The sequence below is a fragment of the Podarcis melisellensis genome, assembly GCF_964234715.1.
Source record: "Podarcis melisellensis genome assembly, chromosome: 12".
Taxonomy (NCBI): domain Eukaryota; kingdom Metazoa; phylum Chordata; class Lepidosauria; order Squamata; family Lacertidae; genus Podarcis; species Podarcis melisellensis.
The window spans coordinates 48,059,596-48,079,980 of record NC_138544.1 but is presented as its reverse complement, the minus strand read 5'-3'; the positions used below and the strand labels follow the sequence as shown (position 1 = coordinate 48,079,980).

Below are 20,385 nucleotides of genomic sequence, written 5' to 3'. Positions count from 1 at the left end.
TTAGGAAAGCATCGCAGAACAAACTAAATACAGACACCTCCACCTCAGTGCACTATTACTACAGTATGTCAAAAACACGTTGCAGAATATATCTGCAATAAAACACCAGTCTGGAGGGTCTCTCAGCAGTAAAGCCAGCATGGTGTAGTGGCTAGAGTGTTGGACTAAGACCTGGGAGACCAGGGTTCGAATCCCCACTCAGCCATGGAGCTCACTGGGTGGCCTTGGGCCTCTCAGGGTAACCTACTTTACAGGGTTGTTGTTGTTGTAGAGATTAAATGAAGAGCAGGAGAATCACGTATTGAGTTTTCTTGAGAAAAAGGTGGTATGCGTGCAATAAATAAATAAATAAATTGAATTCAATCGCGTCTTTGCCGATTGCCTCTCTGTGTGTGTTTACTCAGGGGGTAAGCCCCATTCATTTCAATGGGGCTTACCCCTAAGTAAGTGTGCATCTTTTGCCTCTTCGGTTTACAACAACTTCGCAAGGGAGTCCACTTTTGTCCCTCTTTTACATCACTGCTGTTATCCATTTTTAAAAGGGATAAGTGGACGGGGTTGCAGAAGAGAAACAACAATGGGGGGGGGAGTTCCCTCATTCACACACCTGGAGTCAATCCGGAGTCACTCCGCTCCTTCCGTCGCCTCTTCGGTGGCAGTCGCTCCGACTCCTTTGAACCCAGAAGCGCCTTATGAAGGATGGCGGGAGACCGAGGCCAGATCGCCGACCGGCAGTAATTCAAGGCACGGGCGATGAATGGCGAGCTGGGGCCCAGAGTTAGCATCGATGAGCCGGTGATGATATTTGAATCTGCCATAATTGATTTGGGGAAGCGCCTCGTTGACAAGGAGGAATTGATCATTCAATTTATTAGCCAGATAAATCCCAACGCTGCTAAGGGGTTGGAGCGAGGATGCTTTTGCTGAGTAAGACGTTTAATTTAAATATATATATAAATTCAAAAGGGGGCGGGGGAGCCAGCAACCCTGTGCTTGACCGCACTTGGGAAGCCTGAGGCCGATCCATCAAGAACTTGAGCCGGAATGCCAGGAAAGATTCTTTTGGTTTTGCACAAATTCGAGTCCTTTGTCCAGCAGTCGGCAACGTGGCGCCTTCCAGATGTTTGGGACTACAGCTCCCGTCAGCGCCAGCCAACAGATGAGAGTTGTAGTAGCGTCTGGAGGGCGCAACGTTGCCAACGGCTCCCGCTGACCAAGGTGCTGAAGACGGTCGCTCCTTTGGGGATCCACTGCATGCATGTTTGATAGGAAGCAAATGCCTATTGATTTCTATGGCGCGACGAAGGGAGTTTTAGGATCGGAGATTGACGCAAGAGGAGAAAGAAGATGCTTTTAATTAGCCTGAAGTCATTTACTCGAGGCGTTCTACTAACTTCAGCCATACAGTGGTACCTCGGGTTACAGACCCTTCAGGTTACAGACTCCGCTAACCCAGAAATAGTACCTCGGGTTAAGTACTTTGCTTCAGGATGAGAACAGAAATCGTGCTCCGTCGGCGCAGCAGCAGCAGGAGGCCCCGTTAGCTAAAGTGGTGCTTCAGGTTAAGAACAGTTTCAGGTTAAGAACGGACCTCCGGAACGAATTAAGTCCTTAACCCGAGGTACCACTGTACTTTTCTAGCGGGGTGCGAAGAGTTGGGTTGTTTATTCAGATCAGAGTGCATATTAACTCAGAACAAAGGTTCCACTCTTAACCCCACTCACCGGAAATTCTTGAATTTAATAGGACTTACTTCTGACTAGACATTGTTAGGATTGCACTGGGGCTTCCTCCTTCGAGTGTTTAGGATTGCAAGCTTAATATTACAGTGTAGGGCACCTGGTGCTTCAGAAAGTAACCTCTGGGAAAAGACAAGTATTTCTATCCCCTTTTCCAGGTTGTCCATTTTTCTTTTCCAACCGACACACAGCTTGGGGGGCTGACCCCTGAGGTGTTGGTGTTGCGAAAAAGTTTGTTGTACTCAGCCATGGAGCTGAGGGTTCCCCCTGTCCGTCCCCTGACATTATTCTCTTATTTCTCAATGGCCTCGTTGTTTTTGCTTCAGAGCTACTGACAATTACCACCTAGCCCCGCTATTAAAGGGAATGGTTTTTAATTATTTACCCAAACGTACTTCTTAAAGAATATGAAATATGTTCTGCATACAACTTGTACTGCTTGGTCCATTTATGACATTCTTTCTCTGTGTGTGTTAGAGTATGGTGCTGATAACACCAAGGTCGCAGGTTCAATCCCCATGTGGGACAGTTGCATATTCCTGCATTTTGAGGGGTTGGACTAGATGATCCTCAGGGTCCCCTCCAACTCTACATTTCTGTGTTTCTATATCCAGTGTTACACAGTGCATCAAAATCCTGAATCCTGAATCTACTTCAATATTTCTTTTTCCATTTGGTAAAAGAGATAGAAAATACAAGTTTAGAATGCAGCAGATAGAGCTGGGAAGGTTTTTTATTATTATTATCTGGGCCCAGAATCTGAATGGGGAAGGACAGTCAAGTGTGCTGAAAGTACTGCAGCATCAGCATTTGGGCATATATTTGATCTACGCCTGCAGTTCCTGATCCAGCTAGCGAGATGCGCAGAGATCAGTTTTCTCTGCTCCCTTGGCCTCTGGTGTGGGGTGGAATGGCAAGTTTCCTGCTAGTTCAAAATATCCACACATTAGTTTTACACTCTGTTTTCTCTCCAGGCTGTACAGTGAGCAACACAGTTCAGTGCACAGGAAATATACGCAGTCTGTTGTAATCGGTTGCAGTTGCAAAATTAAAGGCCTGCACACAGCCCCCTAACACTGAAATACTATAAAAACATAGATTTTATGTACAGTGGTACCTCGGGTTACATACGCTTCAGGTTACATACGCTTCAGGTTACACACTCCACTAACCTAGAAATAGTGCTTCAGGTTAAGAACTTTGCTTCAGGATGAGAACAGAAATCGGGCTCCAGCGGTGCAGCAGCAGCAGGAAGCCCCATTAACTAAAGAGGTGCTTCAGGTTAAGAACAGTTTCAGGTTAAGAATGGACCTCCGGAATGAATTAAGTACTTAACCCGAGGTACCGCTGTATCTCATAAGTTTGGAGTTGCATTTTCGGTGCACTATCAGTACTGTATATGTATGCATTTAATTTGAGGCATTTATGCAATGTTTGATCAGTATTGATCATGCCCCCATTTTAAAATGCAGTATGAAAGAAAGCAGCATTAAAATAAATGGGCCTGATCCAGGTAAAAATCAAACACAAAGGGACTTTTAGTCTGATCCAGCTAGAGTTAAGAATTGTGTGCTTATAATGGGGAGAAGCCCTTACTTACGGTTATCAGCCTTCTGTGATATGAAGCCGTTTAGCAACCCTCAACCTCTGCACTAGGAATGTCATCGCTGGTTGACTTCATACCTGACCTACAGTTCTTAAGGCACAGGATCATGCACAAAAAACCTGGAAATCCTAATTCTATCTGCTTCATTTTAATTGAGTTGTGAATTGGTTTTGTTCAGCATAAAGCCTAGTAAGAATTGACACACAGAGCCTTAAAGCCAGCTCTCTGGTTCAAGGAATCCATGTAGATCTCAAGTACAAAACCGTTTTATTTTACATAACCTTTGGGACATTGGGAGAAGCCGATTAATAACTTAGCATGCATAAGTAGAGGTATTTCTCTTTAACTCTTTTTATAAATACAATGTACAAAAATAAAGACAATACAGTCCTCCCGAGATCCCCAGCAGATCCAAGCTTCGTGGTCGTAGGTTTCCCAGATTGCTTCTTATAAAGCATAAAAACTCTCAATACTGTCGAAGAGAAGAGGCAAAGTGTCCAAAGAGCCACATGTCCAGTGTCAGCTTTCAGCACAGTGGCACTGACATAATAGAACAGGGAATTGTTAATCAGGGCTGCAGAAAGATGACGACTCTAGCTTTCGGTACTACAGTGGTACCTCGGGTTACATTCACTTCAGGTTAATGACGCTTCAGGTTTCAGACTCCACTAACCCAGAAATAGTACCTCGGGTTAAGAACTTTGCTTCAGGATGAGAACAGAAATCACACGGCAGCAGCAGGAGGCCCCATTAGCTAAAGTGGTGCATCAGGTTAAGAACAGTTTCAGGTTAAGAACGGACCTCCAGAATGAATTAAGTTCTTAACCCGACGTACCACTGTACCTGTACTGGGTTGTGGGGATTTTTTGGGTGGGTGCCCATCAGCTATGCCTTGTGAACTGAATTTTTTCACTGAGACACATTACCAGGTCTGGAGGTTGGCTCTTCTGACAAAGAGCTGGCGACTTAACATTCCCAACCAACCACTAGAGGACAATGTGGTTTTACACTCCTGATCATTGAGCAATGCTGAGGAGGAGCTAAAGGAGGGGATAGTGCAGGGCAAAAATGGGGAGGTCAAGCCACAGGCCGATTAAGCAGGAGTGAACTGTCAACCCTATTTTCCTTAAAGGCCCAGAAGCTTCTATACTATTTATACAACCATGCTGGGCCTTGGATTCTTTTTAAAAATATGTTTTATTGCTGGCCTTTGGAATTATTTGTTTTAGGGTGGTCACGGAAGGGAGGTTTTATTTATTATATGTTGTAATGTTGTTGTGACTTTAAATACTGTTTGCAAGATGGGGGGAGCTGGCAAAGAGAAGCCCATACATTTATTAAAAATCAATTTAAACAATAACAATCGGATTAAGAGAACTCTCATGAAAGCCTGTGTGGTGTAGTGGTTAAGAGCGGTAAACTCGTAATCTGGTGAACCGGGTTTGCTTCCCTGCTCCTCCACATGCAGCTGCTGGGTGACCTTGGGCTAGTCACACTTCTCTGAAGTCTCTCAGCCCCACTCACCTCACAGAGTGTTTGTTGTGGGGGAGGAAGGGAAAGGAGAATGTTAGCCGCTTTGAGACTCCTGAAGGGGAGTGAAAGGCGGGATATCAAATCCAAACTCTTCTTCTTCATGTGCTAAGTGTCAAGGACTGGCTGGGTGAAGAGGAGTAGTGGAAGGCACCAGCCAAGGATCCCTCAAGGGAAACCCCAGAGGAGGAAGGCTCAGAGCCCAGGGATCCGTGATGGAACACTGAAGAGAGGTCAGAGGGACAATTGGGAAGAGGGGCTGGAAGCTGAAGGGGCAACAGGATAAAGTGATCAGGAAGAGCCTGTGACAAGGAGCAGTTCAGACTCCGAGGCTGAAGCAGTGGAGGGGGGTCAAGAGGCTGTTGAAGACTCCAGGGAGTCTCTCTCTCCTGTTGCGCCAACCTCCCCTCCCCATTGGTCCACAAGAATGCACAGAAAAATGAGGAGAGCAGGAAAGAGGCCACAGGTGTGTAGACGCAGCTTGAGACTGTTTGTGAAACATCTGGGAGAGGAGAAAGAGTGGAAGGCAGAGAACCTTCAGTTCTGCCTACTGTTCCATAGGGGCAAGACCTACTGGGCAGTGTTGCTGAGTTGTATGCCATTTCCCCGAATTGTTAACTGCACAGACATGCTGACCCACATTTGACTCGAGCCCTGACAGTAAGCCTGAGCCCATGGGGGGAGGAGGCAAGACACTGAGGAACATGACTGTGTAAACTGGGAAGATCAGGGTTAGTTGCACATGGAGTGCCATTGGGACCAGTAAAGTCAGTTGCATGGAGGACAATGAGAGCATTTTACTTTAGACCAGCCTTCACCAACCTGCCACCCTCCAGATCTGTTGGACTACAACTCCCATCAGCCCCAGCCAACATCACCATGGTCTCATATGGCCATGCTGGCTGGGGCTGATGGGAATTGCAGTCCAAAAACACCTGCAGGGCACCAGCTTACACACAGAGCAACAAACACACGTGGGGTTGGGAAAGGATTTTCTCCTGAACCAGTGCAAGGAAGGTGGCTCTTGGCTCTGGGATCCAAGTGTTCAGGGAGCCGAGGTGGGGGGCAACTGTGGGTGGGCTCCCCCATGCCGTCCATGGGGCTGCCTCCCATCCTCATCCCCGTCAGAGCAGTCAGGAGACCCATAGGGGCAGCAGTGTCCGGGCCGATCTTCCTCCTCCTCTTCTTCGTCATCCTCTTCCTCATCATCCTCTTCCTCCCGGTCACTGTCCCTGAGTTCCTGCAAGCGGCGCCCTCCGTTGTTTTTCTCCGGGGGCCCTGCAGGCAGCACCTCATCCCCCACTTTGTCCTCCCCAACACTTCCTCCTTTCTGCTTCTCCGCCTCCTGAGCCGCCTGCTCCTTGGCCTTCTTGCTCCGCTTCCACTTCATACGCCGGTTCTGGAACCAGATCTTCACCTGGAGAGGAGAGGGTGGAAATAGCACACAATGTGAATCAGGCGACATACATGGGATCAGACCTATACCATGAGGAACACGGTCTGTCACAGAACGGGCCGGCAGTAAATCATACCGTTCACAGTTGGAGTCAACTCTTTATTAGCAAAAAGCACAATCTCCACAGACTTGGTTGAGGGTCAGGCCTGACAAGCACAGAAGCTAATTCCCGGTGGCCTTACTGCATGAAAATCAGCTGCTGAGACTGAAAGTTCCTGGTACCCTACAGCCATCTAAGTCCTCTCCTCTCCAGGGCTATTCCCAAGCAATCAGAGACTATGCCTGCATACAGCCTGTCACTGCTCTGCCCATTTCAACCCCATTCTGGTTCTGGAGAGGAGCTTGTTGCAGCAGGAGGGAGAGACACCCAGGACTCTTCACCAGCCTGACTCATCTCTGCCTCTTGACCTCCATCCTCTCCTGCTTCAGCTTCTGCCTCTGATTCTGGATGTCTCTCTGCCAGCTTGGACTGTCTGAAGAATGGAGGAAGAATGGCATCTGCATTTACCAAGACAGCATGAGTTTGGGCACTTTACTAATCAAGAGATTAGTGGCAGTAGTGGGATTTAGACACCTCTCAAGTGTCCCAAGTCATTCACAAACATTATGTCAGCAATCCTTACACCAGCCCTGGAAGTAGAGCCATTTTTATCACCCCTGGGCTAAAGGAGAGTGTGGCTTCCCAAAGGCCACCTGGAAAATTTATGATAGAACTTAGATCTGAGACAGGGCATTCCTGGTTCCCAGCGCCCCAAACTCCTAAAGATGGGGTAGGAAGAGACCACCTCGCACACTGCAAATGGCACAACCAATCAGTGGCTGTTGTGTGTTTTAACAACAGCTGGAAATAAGAACAACCAACAGGCAAAGATCAGAATCTAGCATGATGTGTTGTGGATAGTCACAAGTCTATCTAGAAGAAAGAAATCCTGGTCTTAGTCCTTGCTAATCCAGGAAGTTCACTGGGTGACCTTGGGGTAGTCACCACCTCCACCCAGTGGCGTAGCGTGGGTTGTCAGCACCCGGGGCAAGGCAAGTAATTTGCACCCCCTAACCCGTGGATTTGCGCCCCCTAACCCTAACCCCCATATGTTGCGCCCGGTGCAGCCGGGCCCCCCTGCACCCCCCACACTATGCCACTGCCTCCACCCACAGAAAGAAAATGGAGTAACTCCATATAGGCCACCTTCATCAATTTATGAGAGTGGGAATGAGAAACCTATGAGATATGTCCCCCCCCCCAATTGCTGGACTCTGATTCCCATAATCCCCAATTACAGGTTATGTTGGTTGTGGCCAGTGCCAGATTTACGTATAACCTAAACAAGCTGTATCTTAGGGCCCCACTCTCCAAAAAACATACTTCGCCTTTCCAGCACAGCGGGAAGATGCTGTTTTTTTATTTTGGCTAGACATGATGGAGCCCAGTGCCAGCAAAATATAATTTTGAGAGAAGCCTCCTGCAGACAGGCAGAAATTGTTCGTAGGGATGGGTGGTGCCAAACTGATTCCTATTTAAGATCTGAAATTATGATCCCTATGCCTTCCCCCCCCACACACACACATAATGTCCAGAGGCCTCCTATATCACCTGCATGTTGTTCTAAAAGAATCTTTTAAATTAAACCCACCTTAGATTTAAAGAAGGAAGACACAGAGAAACATAGTAAGCTACACCGAGTCAGAATATTGGTCCATCTGGTTCAGTAATGTCTACAGTGATTGGCTGCAGCACTCCAGGATTTTAGATTGTGCCAGGGATTGAACTAGCAGCTGCTCCACCCCTGACTCAAGGCCTTCCCCCCACGAAATAGCACACAGTACAATCCCACACATTCCCCCTAAGAACTAAACCCTGTTGAATTCAATGGACTCAGTGCCAGATAAGTGACAATAGGATTGCAGCCTAGATAGATAGATAGATAGATAATTTATTACGGTCAAAGACCATCTCGCATAACACAATAAAAACAGTGTTCATAAAGATAAAATATACAATCAGAGCAGATTGCAGCAATAGCTCATAAGTTAAAATTGAGATATATACATACACCGGTACACCTGAGATTTGGGCTGCCATAAAAATTGACCCTGAGGCGCACCAAAGGGTGACTTCAGCATTTCCCTAGTAAGCTATTTTATTCTAGAGGATGATCTGTGCCTACAAATCTGGGCGCAGAATCTGGCTACCAGCCAGGAACCTTTATTGCATTTCCAAGTTTCCAAAAGGGCCTGGAGCACTGGAATGACAGGGTGGGGTGCTTTGTAATGTAAACAGAAACGAAACGACACACTATTCCGCTCCCCCGTGTTAATATTTTGGCTGAAATGAGAAAGGAAAGCCGTGGACTCAAAAGTGGGGACCCGAGCGCTAACTTGGCGGTGAGCTGATTGGACCTCAAGGGGGCGCTTATTTACGCAGGTTCCTCCTGCCTGCGGAAGATGCGCAGCGAGCCCAGCAAGGCAAAAGCCCCTTCCTCTGCAGGTGATCCCCCTCCTTTGCTGGATCCAGCTCCCTTCTCTCTTCCTCCTCCTCCTCCTCCCTTCCCCAGCAAGACACTCACCTGCGTCTCGGTGAGCATGAGAGACGTGGCCACCTCGAAGCGCTTCGGCCGGGACAGGTACTTGTTCAGCTTGAACTGATGCTCCAGTTCCAGCAGCTGCTGGCTAGTGAAGGCCGTGCGGGGCCGCCGGCACTTGCCCAGCAGGTTGGACTGTGCTTGGGCTGAGGAGGGAGAGAGGAAAGGAGAAGGCGTGAGAGAGGACGAGGAGCGAGGAGCGCGCCACCCCCTGCATCCCTCCAGCCGCGCTCCGTTGCGCAGGGGCTTCCTCTGTCCTGGGAACAGCGGCGGAGCTCAGGACCCTCCTGGAGAAACTGATCCAGTACAGCTGGGCGTGAAACGGAGATGCGATTAAGGAGGGAGGACAGGCGGTCTAGAAAGACACACAGCAACAAGATCGGGGGCGAGAGGACAGATTTCCTGCATCTTCTGTTTATGTAAATCATGCTGGGAATTGTGATGGAAACTCCTCAAAATAACTAACCCTATGGAAACCATCTCTCTGGGGTTATCTCCGTCTGGTCAAGATCTCCTCTTCCTGCCTTCCCTTCCTTTGTTTTCGCCCGAGTCGAATTTTGGACTGTAAGCTCCGCGGGGCGGAGACATGGTCGCCTGGACTCGACGGCGGCTTATTTTGCTTTAGGGACAGGAAAATGAACAGTCCCCACCTCCTCTGGGTCTCGGGTCCCACGGAGCGCTTTGCCTCGCTAGCCTCCCCTCAGTTTCTTACTATCCAGAGATATGCTGCCTCGGTCAATGGGACTGAGGACACACCATATATTTAAATCACATGACTCCTTGATAAAGAATCATTTTGCTCTTATGGCTGTCCTACTATCCACTAATCCGTCTAAAATCTCCTCTCTTTTTTTTTTAAAGTCATCTGCCCTAGTTGCCATCACTGCAGCTTGTAGTTCCGCGGGTTAGCGATGCATTTTTATTTTAATTTTACATTTATTGCATCTATATAGCATCTATATAGCATTTATTGCATTTATGTTTCGTCTTTCCAGAACCTATCTCTCTTAGCATTTTTGAATGCGCCTCCTGTATCAGTGTTCACACACACACACACACACACACACACACACACACAAAATGCCCCTTTCCACAGCACAATCGTATACATCTTTACTCAAACGCAAGTCCCTTCGAGTTCAGTAGTGGGTATAAGATTGGAGCCGCAATCAATGCATGAACGAGTTGCCCTGCGCAGGAAAGTATGGAGAGCGCGGACCGGGCCAGGAGCAGCGGAGGCTGAGACATTTTTGCGGATCAGAGCGGATTATCTCACACCCAACTGCTCCTCATCACAACATCTTTCAGATCCATGATGCTATCTCACATCTAGGAAAAGAGGGGAAGTGATTTAGCTGTATAGGGTTGGGCAGAATAATTTAATTCTATTTTTAAGAACTATTTTTAAGAGGGTTCCTTAAAAAATATTCCGGCAGAAGCACAATATTGGTCGCGGAAGGACGGAGCCAGAAAGGGGAGCCATCCTGCTACGGCTTCCTCTAGCCTGTAGCCTCGGTCTGAAGTCATGCTCTGATGTCAAACGGTGATTCATGGACACGGAAGAAGAAAGTCAAAGAGAGAGATGTGCATAAGAGAAGCCCGCTGGATCAGGCCAATGACCCATCTAGTCCAGATGCCTGCGAGAAGCCCCAGAACAGGACATGAGCGCAACAGCCCCCTCCTGCTCTTCCTTAGGATCCCGATCAAATCATATGCAGAGACACATATGCGGACACGCGAAACCTTTAAAGCTCATTCTTTCCTTCAAAGGATTCTGGGCACTGTAGTTCATCCTTCGTAGAGTTACAATTCCCAGCATTCTTTAGCCAACTGCAAGTGCCCAGAATTCTCTGAATGCGCCTTGAAGGTCTGGTGGAAGAAAACAGTGTCCTGCGCGGCGTTGCTCCGTGAATTGGCCCGATCCTCTTCTCCTGCTCGCCTTGCAGATCGTAAGACGAGGACTGGACCGTCGCAAAAGAGCTAGGGCGAACGCCAAGGAAGGCAACGGACAAACTCGCCGCCCTTCCGACGGCCCTTGGCTTGGCAAGTCCTAAGAAGCCCCAACCGGGAGAAGTTTGCAAACGGGGCTTCCTTCTCACTTTCTCCTCCACCTCCTGGAAGGGTGATCCGTCCGAGGAGAGACCTCGCTTCCCCAGATTGTTCTCGCTGACCCCGCGCCCTGGTGGGTCTCTAGACATCTCCTTTCTCACGGAGGGAGCCCACCTCTCTGCCAAGACAAAAGCCGCGGGAAAAGCGAGCCTTCCCTCTAGCCAGCCAGCCAGCCCCGTCCCCCCACCGGGTCTTGCTCGCCCGCGAAGAGCTCCTGGCCGCGGCAAAGCCCGCAGAGCGCCGGGAGATGGAAGCGCGGCGCTCCGACGGGGCGCCCTGGACCGAAGGAAGCGCTTCGCACTATCCCAGCCGGAGAAGCCGGACGGTGGGGCGGCCTCGGGGCGGGGTCACCGAGCCCATTCTCTGATTTCCCAAGAGATAATAATTGGGAGAAAGTGAAAGGGGCGCGATCCGAGGGCTCAAGAGAGCTCGGGCCCACCCCCCACCGCACTGAGGGAGAAGGGTAAGGGGCAAACCGTTGGCGGCTTTCAACTAACGCCCCCTTTTAAGCAATGGTGCCCCTTTTATTCTCAAACTGACCCTCGAACCGGACTTTTTAATTAAAAGGAGGACTCTTGGGGAATCGATCTGAGAAGAAAAGGCCACAGAGAGCTGACTCCGAAATTACATTTTTTCCCCTTCCTTGACTAAATATAGAACCAAAACATACCCCACTACCATTCCAAAAGACTTTTGGAAATAAACGAGGGCTCTTCTGTTAGCGGCGTGGAAAACGAGAGATGTTTTCCTCGACCCAGTACGAATTAAAAGTCCTGTTTTCTAGGGCACTGTCTGGCAGCCAAACGAATGGTCTGCATTTGGGTGTGTTCTGTTCCGCCCGGATTAGGGTCGTCAGTTTCCACCAACTGATATCGGGGATATCAATGTAACTCTCCTCTTGTTAATATTGCCCTGTAAATACACCATGGAATTAAAATCCTGCTATCCATGGTGGGCTTTGACGGAACAAGCGCTCAGTCTTGAGAGGTTTCATCAGTCTTCTGCGACTTGTTTGTTGTTAAAAATGTGGTAGGCTTATTATGCTAAATAAACTAAATAATTTTAGGAAAAACGTGGTGATTTTAGGAAAAACGTGGCAAGCTAAATAATTTTAGAAAAAAACGTGTAAAAGAAAAAATGTAACAGAAATAAATCCTGAGAATGTTCCGCTTTCTTGTCGCGTCAAAGAGAGGGATCTAAACGCTGATATAGCTGCAACCCGGTATTTTGCTAGAAAGCAAATCCGCGTTGCCTAAATCTGTTATCTAACAACCAGGTCTTTTGTGATCGCCTTCAAAACTTCAAAGCTACGTTTTTTCTAACCGGGACTGAACATAGGTAGATACAGGCCACCTTTAACCCTCGTCGATTTCAATATCAATGCTTAATTTTTATTTATTTGTTGCTGTACTGAACCCGCTGTATATCAGCCCCACCACCGCTTTGGGTACTTTTAGAGGATTCCTTTCAACAGAACAATTAGTTTTATTTGCAGGAAACCTCTTAAAATATCAGAATAGTAGTAGGCATTTTTTCTCTCTCCCTTAGATTCCCAGAGCCTCCTGCCACGCGCAAACAGCACCGCCGAGGCGGTTTTCGCACCCCGGCGCGAGTTCCCCAAGCCTCCCGTTATGGTCTTTCTTTGGGCTGTTTGTTCACACGTGCGTTTTATTTGCGGGAGCAGGAATTTTGACAGCTTCCCTAATTATTACTTTTTCCTGTCGGAAGGGCCTCTTCTTTTCTTCTCCTTCAAAAAAGGGACGGGGGGGGATAAGAAACAAGTAACCCCCCCCTTTGACGATTTATCAAGAAAAGTAAGCCTAACTCTGAGCTGCACTGCTTTTATAGCAAAGTGTACATCAAGTAACCAACACGCCATTATATCTGCGAGGTCGCTTGTCTCAAGTTATTCTTAAAATGAAATAATAATAATAATAATAATAATAATATGGATTTACTGAATGATTATTGCACAGGGAGCGGGGAATACAAGAAATAGCCTCACCGAGGCCTAGCTGCAATTTTACCCCAAATAATACAAATCTTGGTAGGGAATATTAAGAGGTCAGTCTTTTGGAGACACACCAGCCCGTGTGTGCAAAAACGGCTAATGGTTTGGCTTCGATATTCCAGTGCTCCCCATACAATTAAGAACACGTATTAGGGATATTATAGGAGGGGTGTCGGGCGCACACCCAGGGGGAAAAGTATTTTAAGATCCCGACATTCTCAAGGGAAGTCAGTCCAAACAAAGCACAAGGTTAACCCTTCCGGTGAAATAAATGGGACTTAATGGGGACTGGATCATCCCCATCGCCTTTTTTTTAAACCAAGCTCTGAAACAGTCCCCATGAAACTCTAAATCAGTTGCTAGGTAGGGCGAAGGACAACCACCGGACTGGCTAATCGGATAGATTCGCGGTCCAGTGAGTCGGCCGCTGCCCTGTGCACAATATTTGGCCTTTTACGCGCCACCCAAGCCTTCCCACTGCTTCTCGTGTTTGATTCCCAAACGAACGAACCCCCCAAACACGCGTTTTGCAGGTTTAAAGACCTCCCTGCTGGGAAATGGCCTTTTCCTTCCTTGTTGAGAGGAGCCGCTCCTCCCCAAGGCTGCCTCGGCTTTTCCAAGGGCGACTTTCCTTTTAGCGGGGGTCTCCCTCGCTCACCCCCAAAACCCCATCCAAATACACCATCCTCGATCAGCCAGGGAGCATCTTTCTATCGCAAAGGAGGAAGGGCAAGAAACAGAATCCAGGCAGGCGCCATCGGCCGCATTTAGGCCCCAGCTACTGCCTGGCAGCGAGAAAAACGGATAACAAAGGAAAGATCGCGGCTCCCTTGTCCTTAAATTACATATTCCAGAGGGACAGAGTCTATATCATAGATGTGTGAGCGTTCACACAATCGTATCCGTGCTGCTTAGCTATGCATCTTGCACCCCTCTCTCTGGGAAACCCAGCCAGATGGGTGGGGTATAAATAATAAAATTAAAATTAAATATAAAACGCACACCCAGCAAGAGCAGCACGCATCCAGCGGTGCGCACGCAAGCTCACACACATTACTATTATCATGGCTCTTTTGTCCGATCTCTCTCTCGGGGCTACTCACAGTTAAAGTCGGGCATCTTGGGCAGGATCATGCCGGCGGTGGAGGCCCGCAGCCACTGGTCCAGCTGGAAAGTGCCGGCGCTCAGCTTGATGGGGTCGGCGGCCGGGTGCGACGGCTGCACCTGCGAGTACGAGTAGGAGAGCGCCGGGTGCTGCGAGGCCAGCGCGGCCGCCGCCGCCGGGTAGCCGTACATGGGGTGGCCGTAGAGGGCGGCTTGCGGGTGGAGGCCGGCGCCGCCTTGCGGGTGCAGCCCCAGGGCGGCGTGGGGGTGCGCGTGGGGGTGCGGGTGGGGGTGGGCGTGGGGGTGGGGACCCCCTGCCGCGCCTCCCCCGCCGCCCAGGAAGCCCGGCTTGGGCACCAGCCCGCAGTGCGCGCCCAGGAGCCGAGGCGGCGACGGGCTGTCGGTGCGCAGGCCCTCGACGGACGAGGGCGGAGGCTCCGCCGAGGACGGCGGGCTGCAGCTGGAGCTGGAGCTGGCGCTGGAGCTGCTGGATCGCGAGCTGGCGTGGCCCGACAGCGAGGTGACCAGCGCCAGAGGCGACGTCTGAGCCGTCGAGGCCGCCGCCTTGGGAGGATCCACGGCCAGCAGCGCGTCGATGCGGAAATTCTTGGATTTCTCCATCCCGGCGGCGCGGGCTTAGACGGCTTCGGAGAGGCTCATGGGGTCGCCTTGCAAGCAGCAGCTCCGGAGGAGGAGGAAGGGGAGAAAACCCAAGGCAGCGGCGGATCAGCCCCAGCCCGCAGCAGCCCCACCATCCGCGCAACTTGCGCCCCCGCGCCCCTTCCGCGGAGATTGCACGGATGCAGCGAAAGTCTCCCCCACCCCTCCAGGGGAAAGCGCTCCTTCTCTCACCGCTCTGGCGAAAGCGCTCCGGACCTGCTGGCTGGGCTCACTTGAAGGCTCGGGAGAGGCGCCCATTGGCCCTCCGGAGAGGCAGGGCACCATTGGTGGCCGGAGAGGCGATCCGGAGCAGCCCATTGGCCTCGGCACACAGCTGTCAAGGATGCTGGGATGCTAGGTCCCGCCCACCTGGGGGGAGCTTCCTGCTCTTTTTGGCCAGGGGGGCTGGAGGGAGAAGGAGAGAGAGCGCTGACGGTTTACGCAAAACGCTTCATCAGACGGGTTTCCCATAGAAGGGAAAGGATGTTTTTTCCCCCTGCCTTCAGCCACAGCGAAGGAATCGCGTCTCTAAGTTTCTTTCCTAAGTTAGGATGCTCAGTCCGTCTGGCTGCGAGAGCGACATGCTCTAACCTTAATTAGTGGGGAGAAGGAAGCTTCTCTTTGCTTTTCTCAGCTACTGAAAGTTATTTGGGCAATTCACGCAGCTAGGCGAGGGCTGAGGCCATGTGTTTGTGTGTGAGAAAGAGAGAGAGAGAGGGGGGAAAAAATCTGAAATATTTAATAGCAGCATGGGGAGGTTCTGCTCTATTTAGAGGCTGTCTGCCCCGGGTGCTGAGTTCACAAATGTCCCCTTTGCTTTTCTGGGAGCCCGTGTGGATATTATTACACTAGGAGATACATAATTTGCACAGAAGGGAACTCCCGGTTATTCCTGTATTTTACTTTTCTTCTGTAGGTAGCATAATTAGGATAGGACGAGGTGTATCACACCTGAAGCCTGATTATTTTGGGATGACGTAAAATATTTTCCTCGCCCTCTTTTTAAAACATTTCTTTTACAGTCAACAGCCGACCTTTCAGGGATGCTTAACAGTACTGTAGCACCCTTTGTGAATTAAAGACCTTTGTGAATTAAAAAGGGAGAACAAATACAAGTTGTTCTTTTGTCTTGTTTTCCCACCCTCCTCGCATCTTGACCTGGATATGGAGCGGACGTCCAGCGTTTGAAATAGCGAATGCTGCCATTTCTGGAACGTTGAGAGACTTCAGCGTTCTACTCCCCGGGAATGGAACGCGGATGCATTTTCAAAAGAGCATCAACTCTTTGCTAAGGTGCTATATTTACTTACCTATGGATCAATGTTTAAATATCGCATCCTTCGTAACAGAGTTGCAGGTGCAAAAATAAAAATGAGATGAGAGTAATAAACTCCGACTGTGTCAGTCTTTTAGAAAAGTTTTATTCGCGCTCCTTGTTCTGTTTTTCAGGTTGTCACAACTGAGGACCAGTTTGATCCCATGGATGTTTACTTGGAAGTAAGCTCCTATCAGTTCAGTAGGGCTTCTCCCACATGCATGGGACTAGAATCTCGGTATTATTATTTTCTAATCCTTTTCATCATAAAAATAAAAAGGATGCCAAAGTCCTGAATTGATATTTCAGTCCGTTGTTGACCAAACATACAGGAAAAAACCTCAGAACTTGCTTAGGCATCATAGCCTTTACGCGAAACGATGCACGATCCTGGTTTTGAAGGGAATGAAAAAGAGTCTTTTAAAATCCCATTAAAATTAGCGTCAATTATGTTCTCCGTTTCCTCTTCAGCAAAGATTCTTGTTTTTTCTCCCCTCCACCAACTGCAAATTCTGTTGTCCTTGCCTATCGTGAAAATGCGGTCCTTTCATTTCTCCTCTCCTGCCTGTTAAATGTATTGGATAAGTTCTTTCCTTCCAGCTTCTCCTCCGATTCCTGGACACCTGAAATTAAATATTCCCCGCCTCGACGGTGCCAACAGCTTTTTAACGAGCTGGAAAGAATAAACACGGCGAGGTCAAAGAAGTCAGGTCCGCCGCCAACGCGTGTTTAGTCGATGGTGTTATTAAACCCACTTATCTTACACAAACACGGCTAAATGCATATATATACAGTATAGACGCATATAGGAGGCGTTAAGAAAGCGAGCGGGAAGAGTTTGGGGTTCATTTGCTTTGGGGGAGAAATCAGAAACTGCCAAGGCGGCTGCAGCAAGTTAGAGAAAGACAGAACCGCCGGCGGGAATGTGAACGGAAGGTCACGTAACGTCGATACAAGGCTGGCAGAGAGAGAGCAAACATCGGTTCCTTTGCCTCCCTCTGCACCCCTTTTCTCGTCCCTCCCTTTCTTCAGAAGCTCTTTGTGAAAGAGACCAAGTTCGGCTGACTTTGCACCGGGAAGGCACCCAGACCATGCTTGGTTTTGCTGCAGGAAAGACGGCAGCCTCCGGGGGTCAAAGAGGTTTATGAAAATGGGTTTCACCTTTTGGTGCCTTCGGGGGCTGCTCGGGAAATAGGAGATCTCGTCCCAGGGAAAGCGAAGCGTGTGAAGAAGAACTCCTGACCCTCAAAAGCATTGGAGGATATCACGACGAAGAAGCCAGCCTGCAACCAAGTCGGGCCTTCTTTTATGGACGTTAGTTGGACGGCGGCTGATGATGAGACTATTTCACGGACAGCATCGTGATAATCTCTCGGCCACGTCCAACTAGGCATCGTGTTTCGTTCCTGCACCGCCTAGCAAATAGTCTTCCTTGCAGATTTGCTTGATGATTACTTACTCGTTTATGAATACAGGGCAGGTAACTTGGGGCTCACGTGCCTTAGAGCATGTGCAGAGGGCCTCTCTCTTTCTCACCAAGTTTCCCGCGCATTGAGGAAGGCTCCCCCAAAACACGACTTTGAGGGTGGCCCCTGCCCCTATGTGGCAGATATCCCCATGAATTAAAGAGACCACGTTCATGGGCCTATACTGCGCTCCTGTGAGCCTTGTGTTTCTCCAGATGATTTTAAGACAGGGAACCTGGTGGGCTCCAACTCCCATCAGCCCCGGCCAGTACAGCCAATGACTAAGGATGATGGGAGTTGAGTCCAAGAACATCCGTATTTTACTTTTCTTCTGTAGGTAGCATAATTAGGATAGGACTAGGTGAATCACATCTGAAGCCTGATTATTTTCGGATGGCGTAAAATATTTTCCTCGCTTTCTTTTTAAAACCTTTCTCTTACAGTCAACAGCCGACCTTTAAGGGATGCTTAACAGCAGCACCCGAAGAAGACCTTTGTGAATTAAGAAGGGACAACAAATACATAAACCCCAGTTGTCCTTTTGTTTTGTTGAGTCCAAGAACATCTGGAAGGTCACAGCAAAGGTTTCCCATCCCAGGAAGCTGTTTAATGTTATGTCCGTTAACAATTTGTCCCTCTGACCTATCATTGTCCAACGCTGAATGTTGGACGGTTCAAGGGCAGGGCTCTCCATCTCTCCAAGCAGAGGTCTTTCTCATCTCTCGCACACCTGTAGATGCCAAAATTAAACCTGGGACCTTCTGCCACTGAGTCATGGCGGCGGCAGGTCCCCACCCATGTCTTCTTGAAGGGCTTCCATTAATTAGTTCTGTGTCTTCAAGGTTGGCTGCAAACGCACCGCTCAATTAAAGCAGACCCAATAATATTGGGAACTGTAGAATCTTGGGAGCTTGTTAGGGTGCTGGGGATTGTAGCTCTGTCAGGGATAAACTAGTTCCCAGTATTCGTTGGGGGTAGGAAATGTGCTTTAAATGTATGGTGTGTACGCAGCTCTGTTGTCACCGTGGTGACATGACTTGTAGGAACGACCTGGCAACAGGTAAACGTTGTTCGCATAAGATTCTCCTTCAGCCAACCCATTGATAAGGGCGGAGCAGCAAGGCCCGACTGAAAAGTTGGCAACCCAATTCTCTGGCTCTGTTCAACATACCAGGATCGGGGGCAAGTCATAGAACGGTTGAAGGTCTTCTTCTGGAACACTGAACAGCACTGAGGCGTAAATAACACAACAGCAATATATTGTATGATAATTCGTTTTGGGTACTTCTAATATTTTGTAAATATCTAGGGGTTCCCAATTAGCTAATTGAGGATCCCCTATTTTTTCAAAAGCCAAGCCAGGGACCCCCTACTTTTGAAAAAAAAAATGATAACTCTATGGTAGTTACCTCTTCAAAGCAATTTTCTGAACAAAATGTGCGGTAGCCTTTCATAAGCAAAAGATTTTAGGTATACTAAAATAAGACCATAAAATTTGTGATATTACCCTGCAAAAATGACAAAAAAAAAATAGTTGGGGCAGGCGAGGGATGAGGCTGTGGACCCCCTGGGTGCGGACCCCTAATAGGAACCGCTGATATAGACTGTTCCTTCTCGAGGAATTCTGACACGTGTGAAACAAAGGAGACCAGTGTGCCCTTCCTGCAGCCAAGAGATCAGGCCATTGCACTGGATTTTTAATTCGCTAACTTAAGTGGGGATGGAGGGACTTGAGTCGCACCAAACCTTCTCGCGTGGAAAGCAGAGGATAAAGCAGGGATCGACCCAGCCTTTCTAAATGGGCGAAAACTTCCAGGTTTGTGACCTCACCATCAAGCTCTGCTCTGGTGGGAGTCGCTCAGGATTCTTCTCGAGTCTCTCTCTCCCCTCCCCCTCCACGCCCACCCCCGGCCTATAAATTATGGGCCTGTAAAACACACCGCTTTCATTTGTATAATGCACTCTTCCCCACCCCTTCTCTCAGAGGCCATAATTTATCCATCAATTCCCCTCGCCTCCCGGCGCTTTAAAGACGTCTCTGATAGAACTGGGAAGATGGGCTTTTGCGAAGGTCCCAGGGACGCAAGGAAACCTCAGCAAATCACCGATTAACACTGGAGGGCTGATTCTCCCCCTTTAATCTTTTTAAGTCATAGTAGTGGCAACGCAGGTCCGTTAAGCCAAAACTTCGAGGACAATTTGGAAGCCACTCGATGATGAAGGAGGTCAAGTTCGCAAGTTGGTTCTCGCTGCGTTTAGACCTAGCCGCTGTTATTTATGATTGTTGCATCCACCGACAAAGCAAAGCAAATATACCTTAAATGCAAGCTTCTTGCAGCGGTGCTCCAGAGTCTTTCTCCTCCTATGGAGGGAGAGGCGGTTGCCAGATTTTTAACTGGGCTCTGCAGCTGTGCCTTTAACTGAGAGACTTTTGAGTTGCAGGAATTGGCTGTCGGAGCTTTTCTCAAAGTGGAGATAAATGTCACCCACCATCTGATACCTCCTGCAAAGGAAGGCTCCGAGTTAAAGGCACAAGCACCGATTTTAACCCCGGCAGCCCCCTGACCACGATCGGCATCCGTCCACCATGGGGTCTTTAGGGGAAAGGAGTGGCGTGACTTGCAAGCGGGCTTGGGGTGCCCCCATCCACCCCGCCTCTCCGTTCTTATAAATGAAGCACATCTCCCAAACTCATCAGTTAAGACTGAACTGAGATCGGCCCTGCCTCCTTCGGTTGAGCAGTCGCGACTCCGGATTTACAGCCGGAGCCGCTAATGGGGGAAAGTCGGAAGCCTTCTAATAGGAAGTCG

At 49.0% G+C, this 20,385-nt stretch overlaps 1 protein-coding gene across 1 annotated transcript; it reads right to left on the bottom strand.

Annotated features, from left to right (window-relative positions):
* Positions 1-4,692: 4,692 nt before the first annotated feature.
* MNX1 (motor neuron and pancreas homeobox 1) lies at positions 4,693-14,827 on the bottom strand. The gene is made up of 3 exons (XM_081882627.1): positions 14,134-14,827; positions 8,896-9,056; positions 4,693-6,292 (listed from the first exon to the last, which is right to left on the bottom strand). The coding sequence occupies exons 1-3, from the start codon at positions 14,753-14,755 to the stop codon at positions 5,921-5,923; spliced, it is 1,155 nt and encodes a 384-aa protein (XP_081738753.1). The 5' UTR covers positions 14,756-14,827; the 3' UTR covers positions 4,693-5,920.
* Positions 14,828-20,385: the final 5,558 nt, after the last annotated feature.

Coding starts and splice junctions, on each gene's coding strand:
- MNX1 (XM_081882627.1), bottom strand. CDS start 14,755: ATGGAGAAATCCAAGAATTTCCGCATCGACGCGCTGCTGGCCGTGGAT. Junction 9,057..14,133: donor CAAGATGCCCGACTTTAACT/GTGAGTAGCCCC, acceptor CTCCCTCCTCAG/CCCAAGCACAGTCCAACCTG. Junction 6,293..8,895: donor TCATGCTCACCGAGACGCAG/GTGAGTGTCTTG, acceptor TCTCCTCTCCAG/GTGAAGATCTGGTTCCAGAA.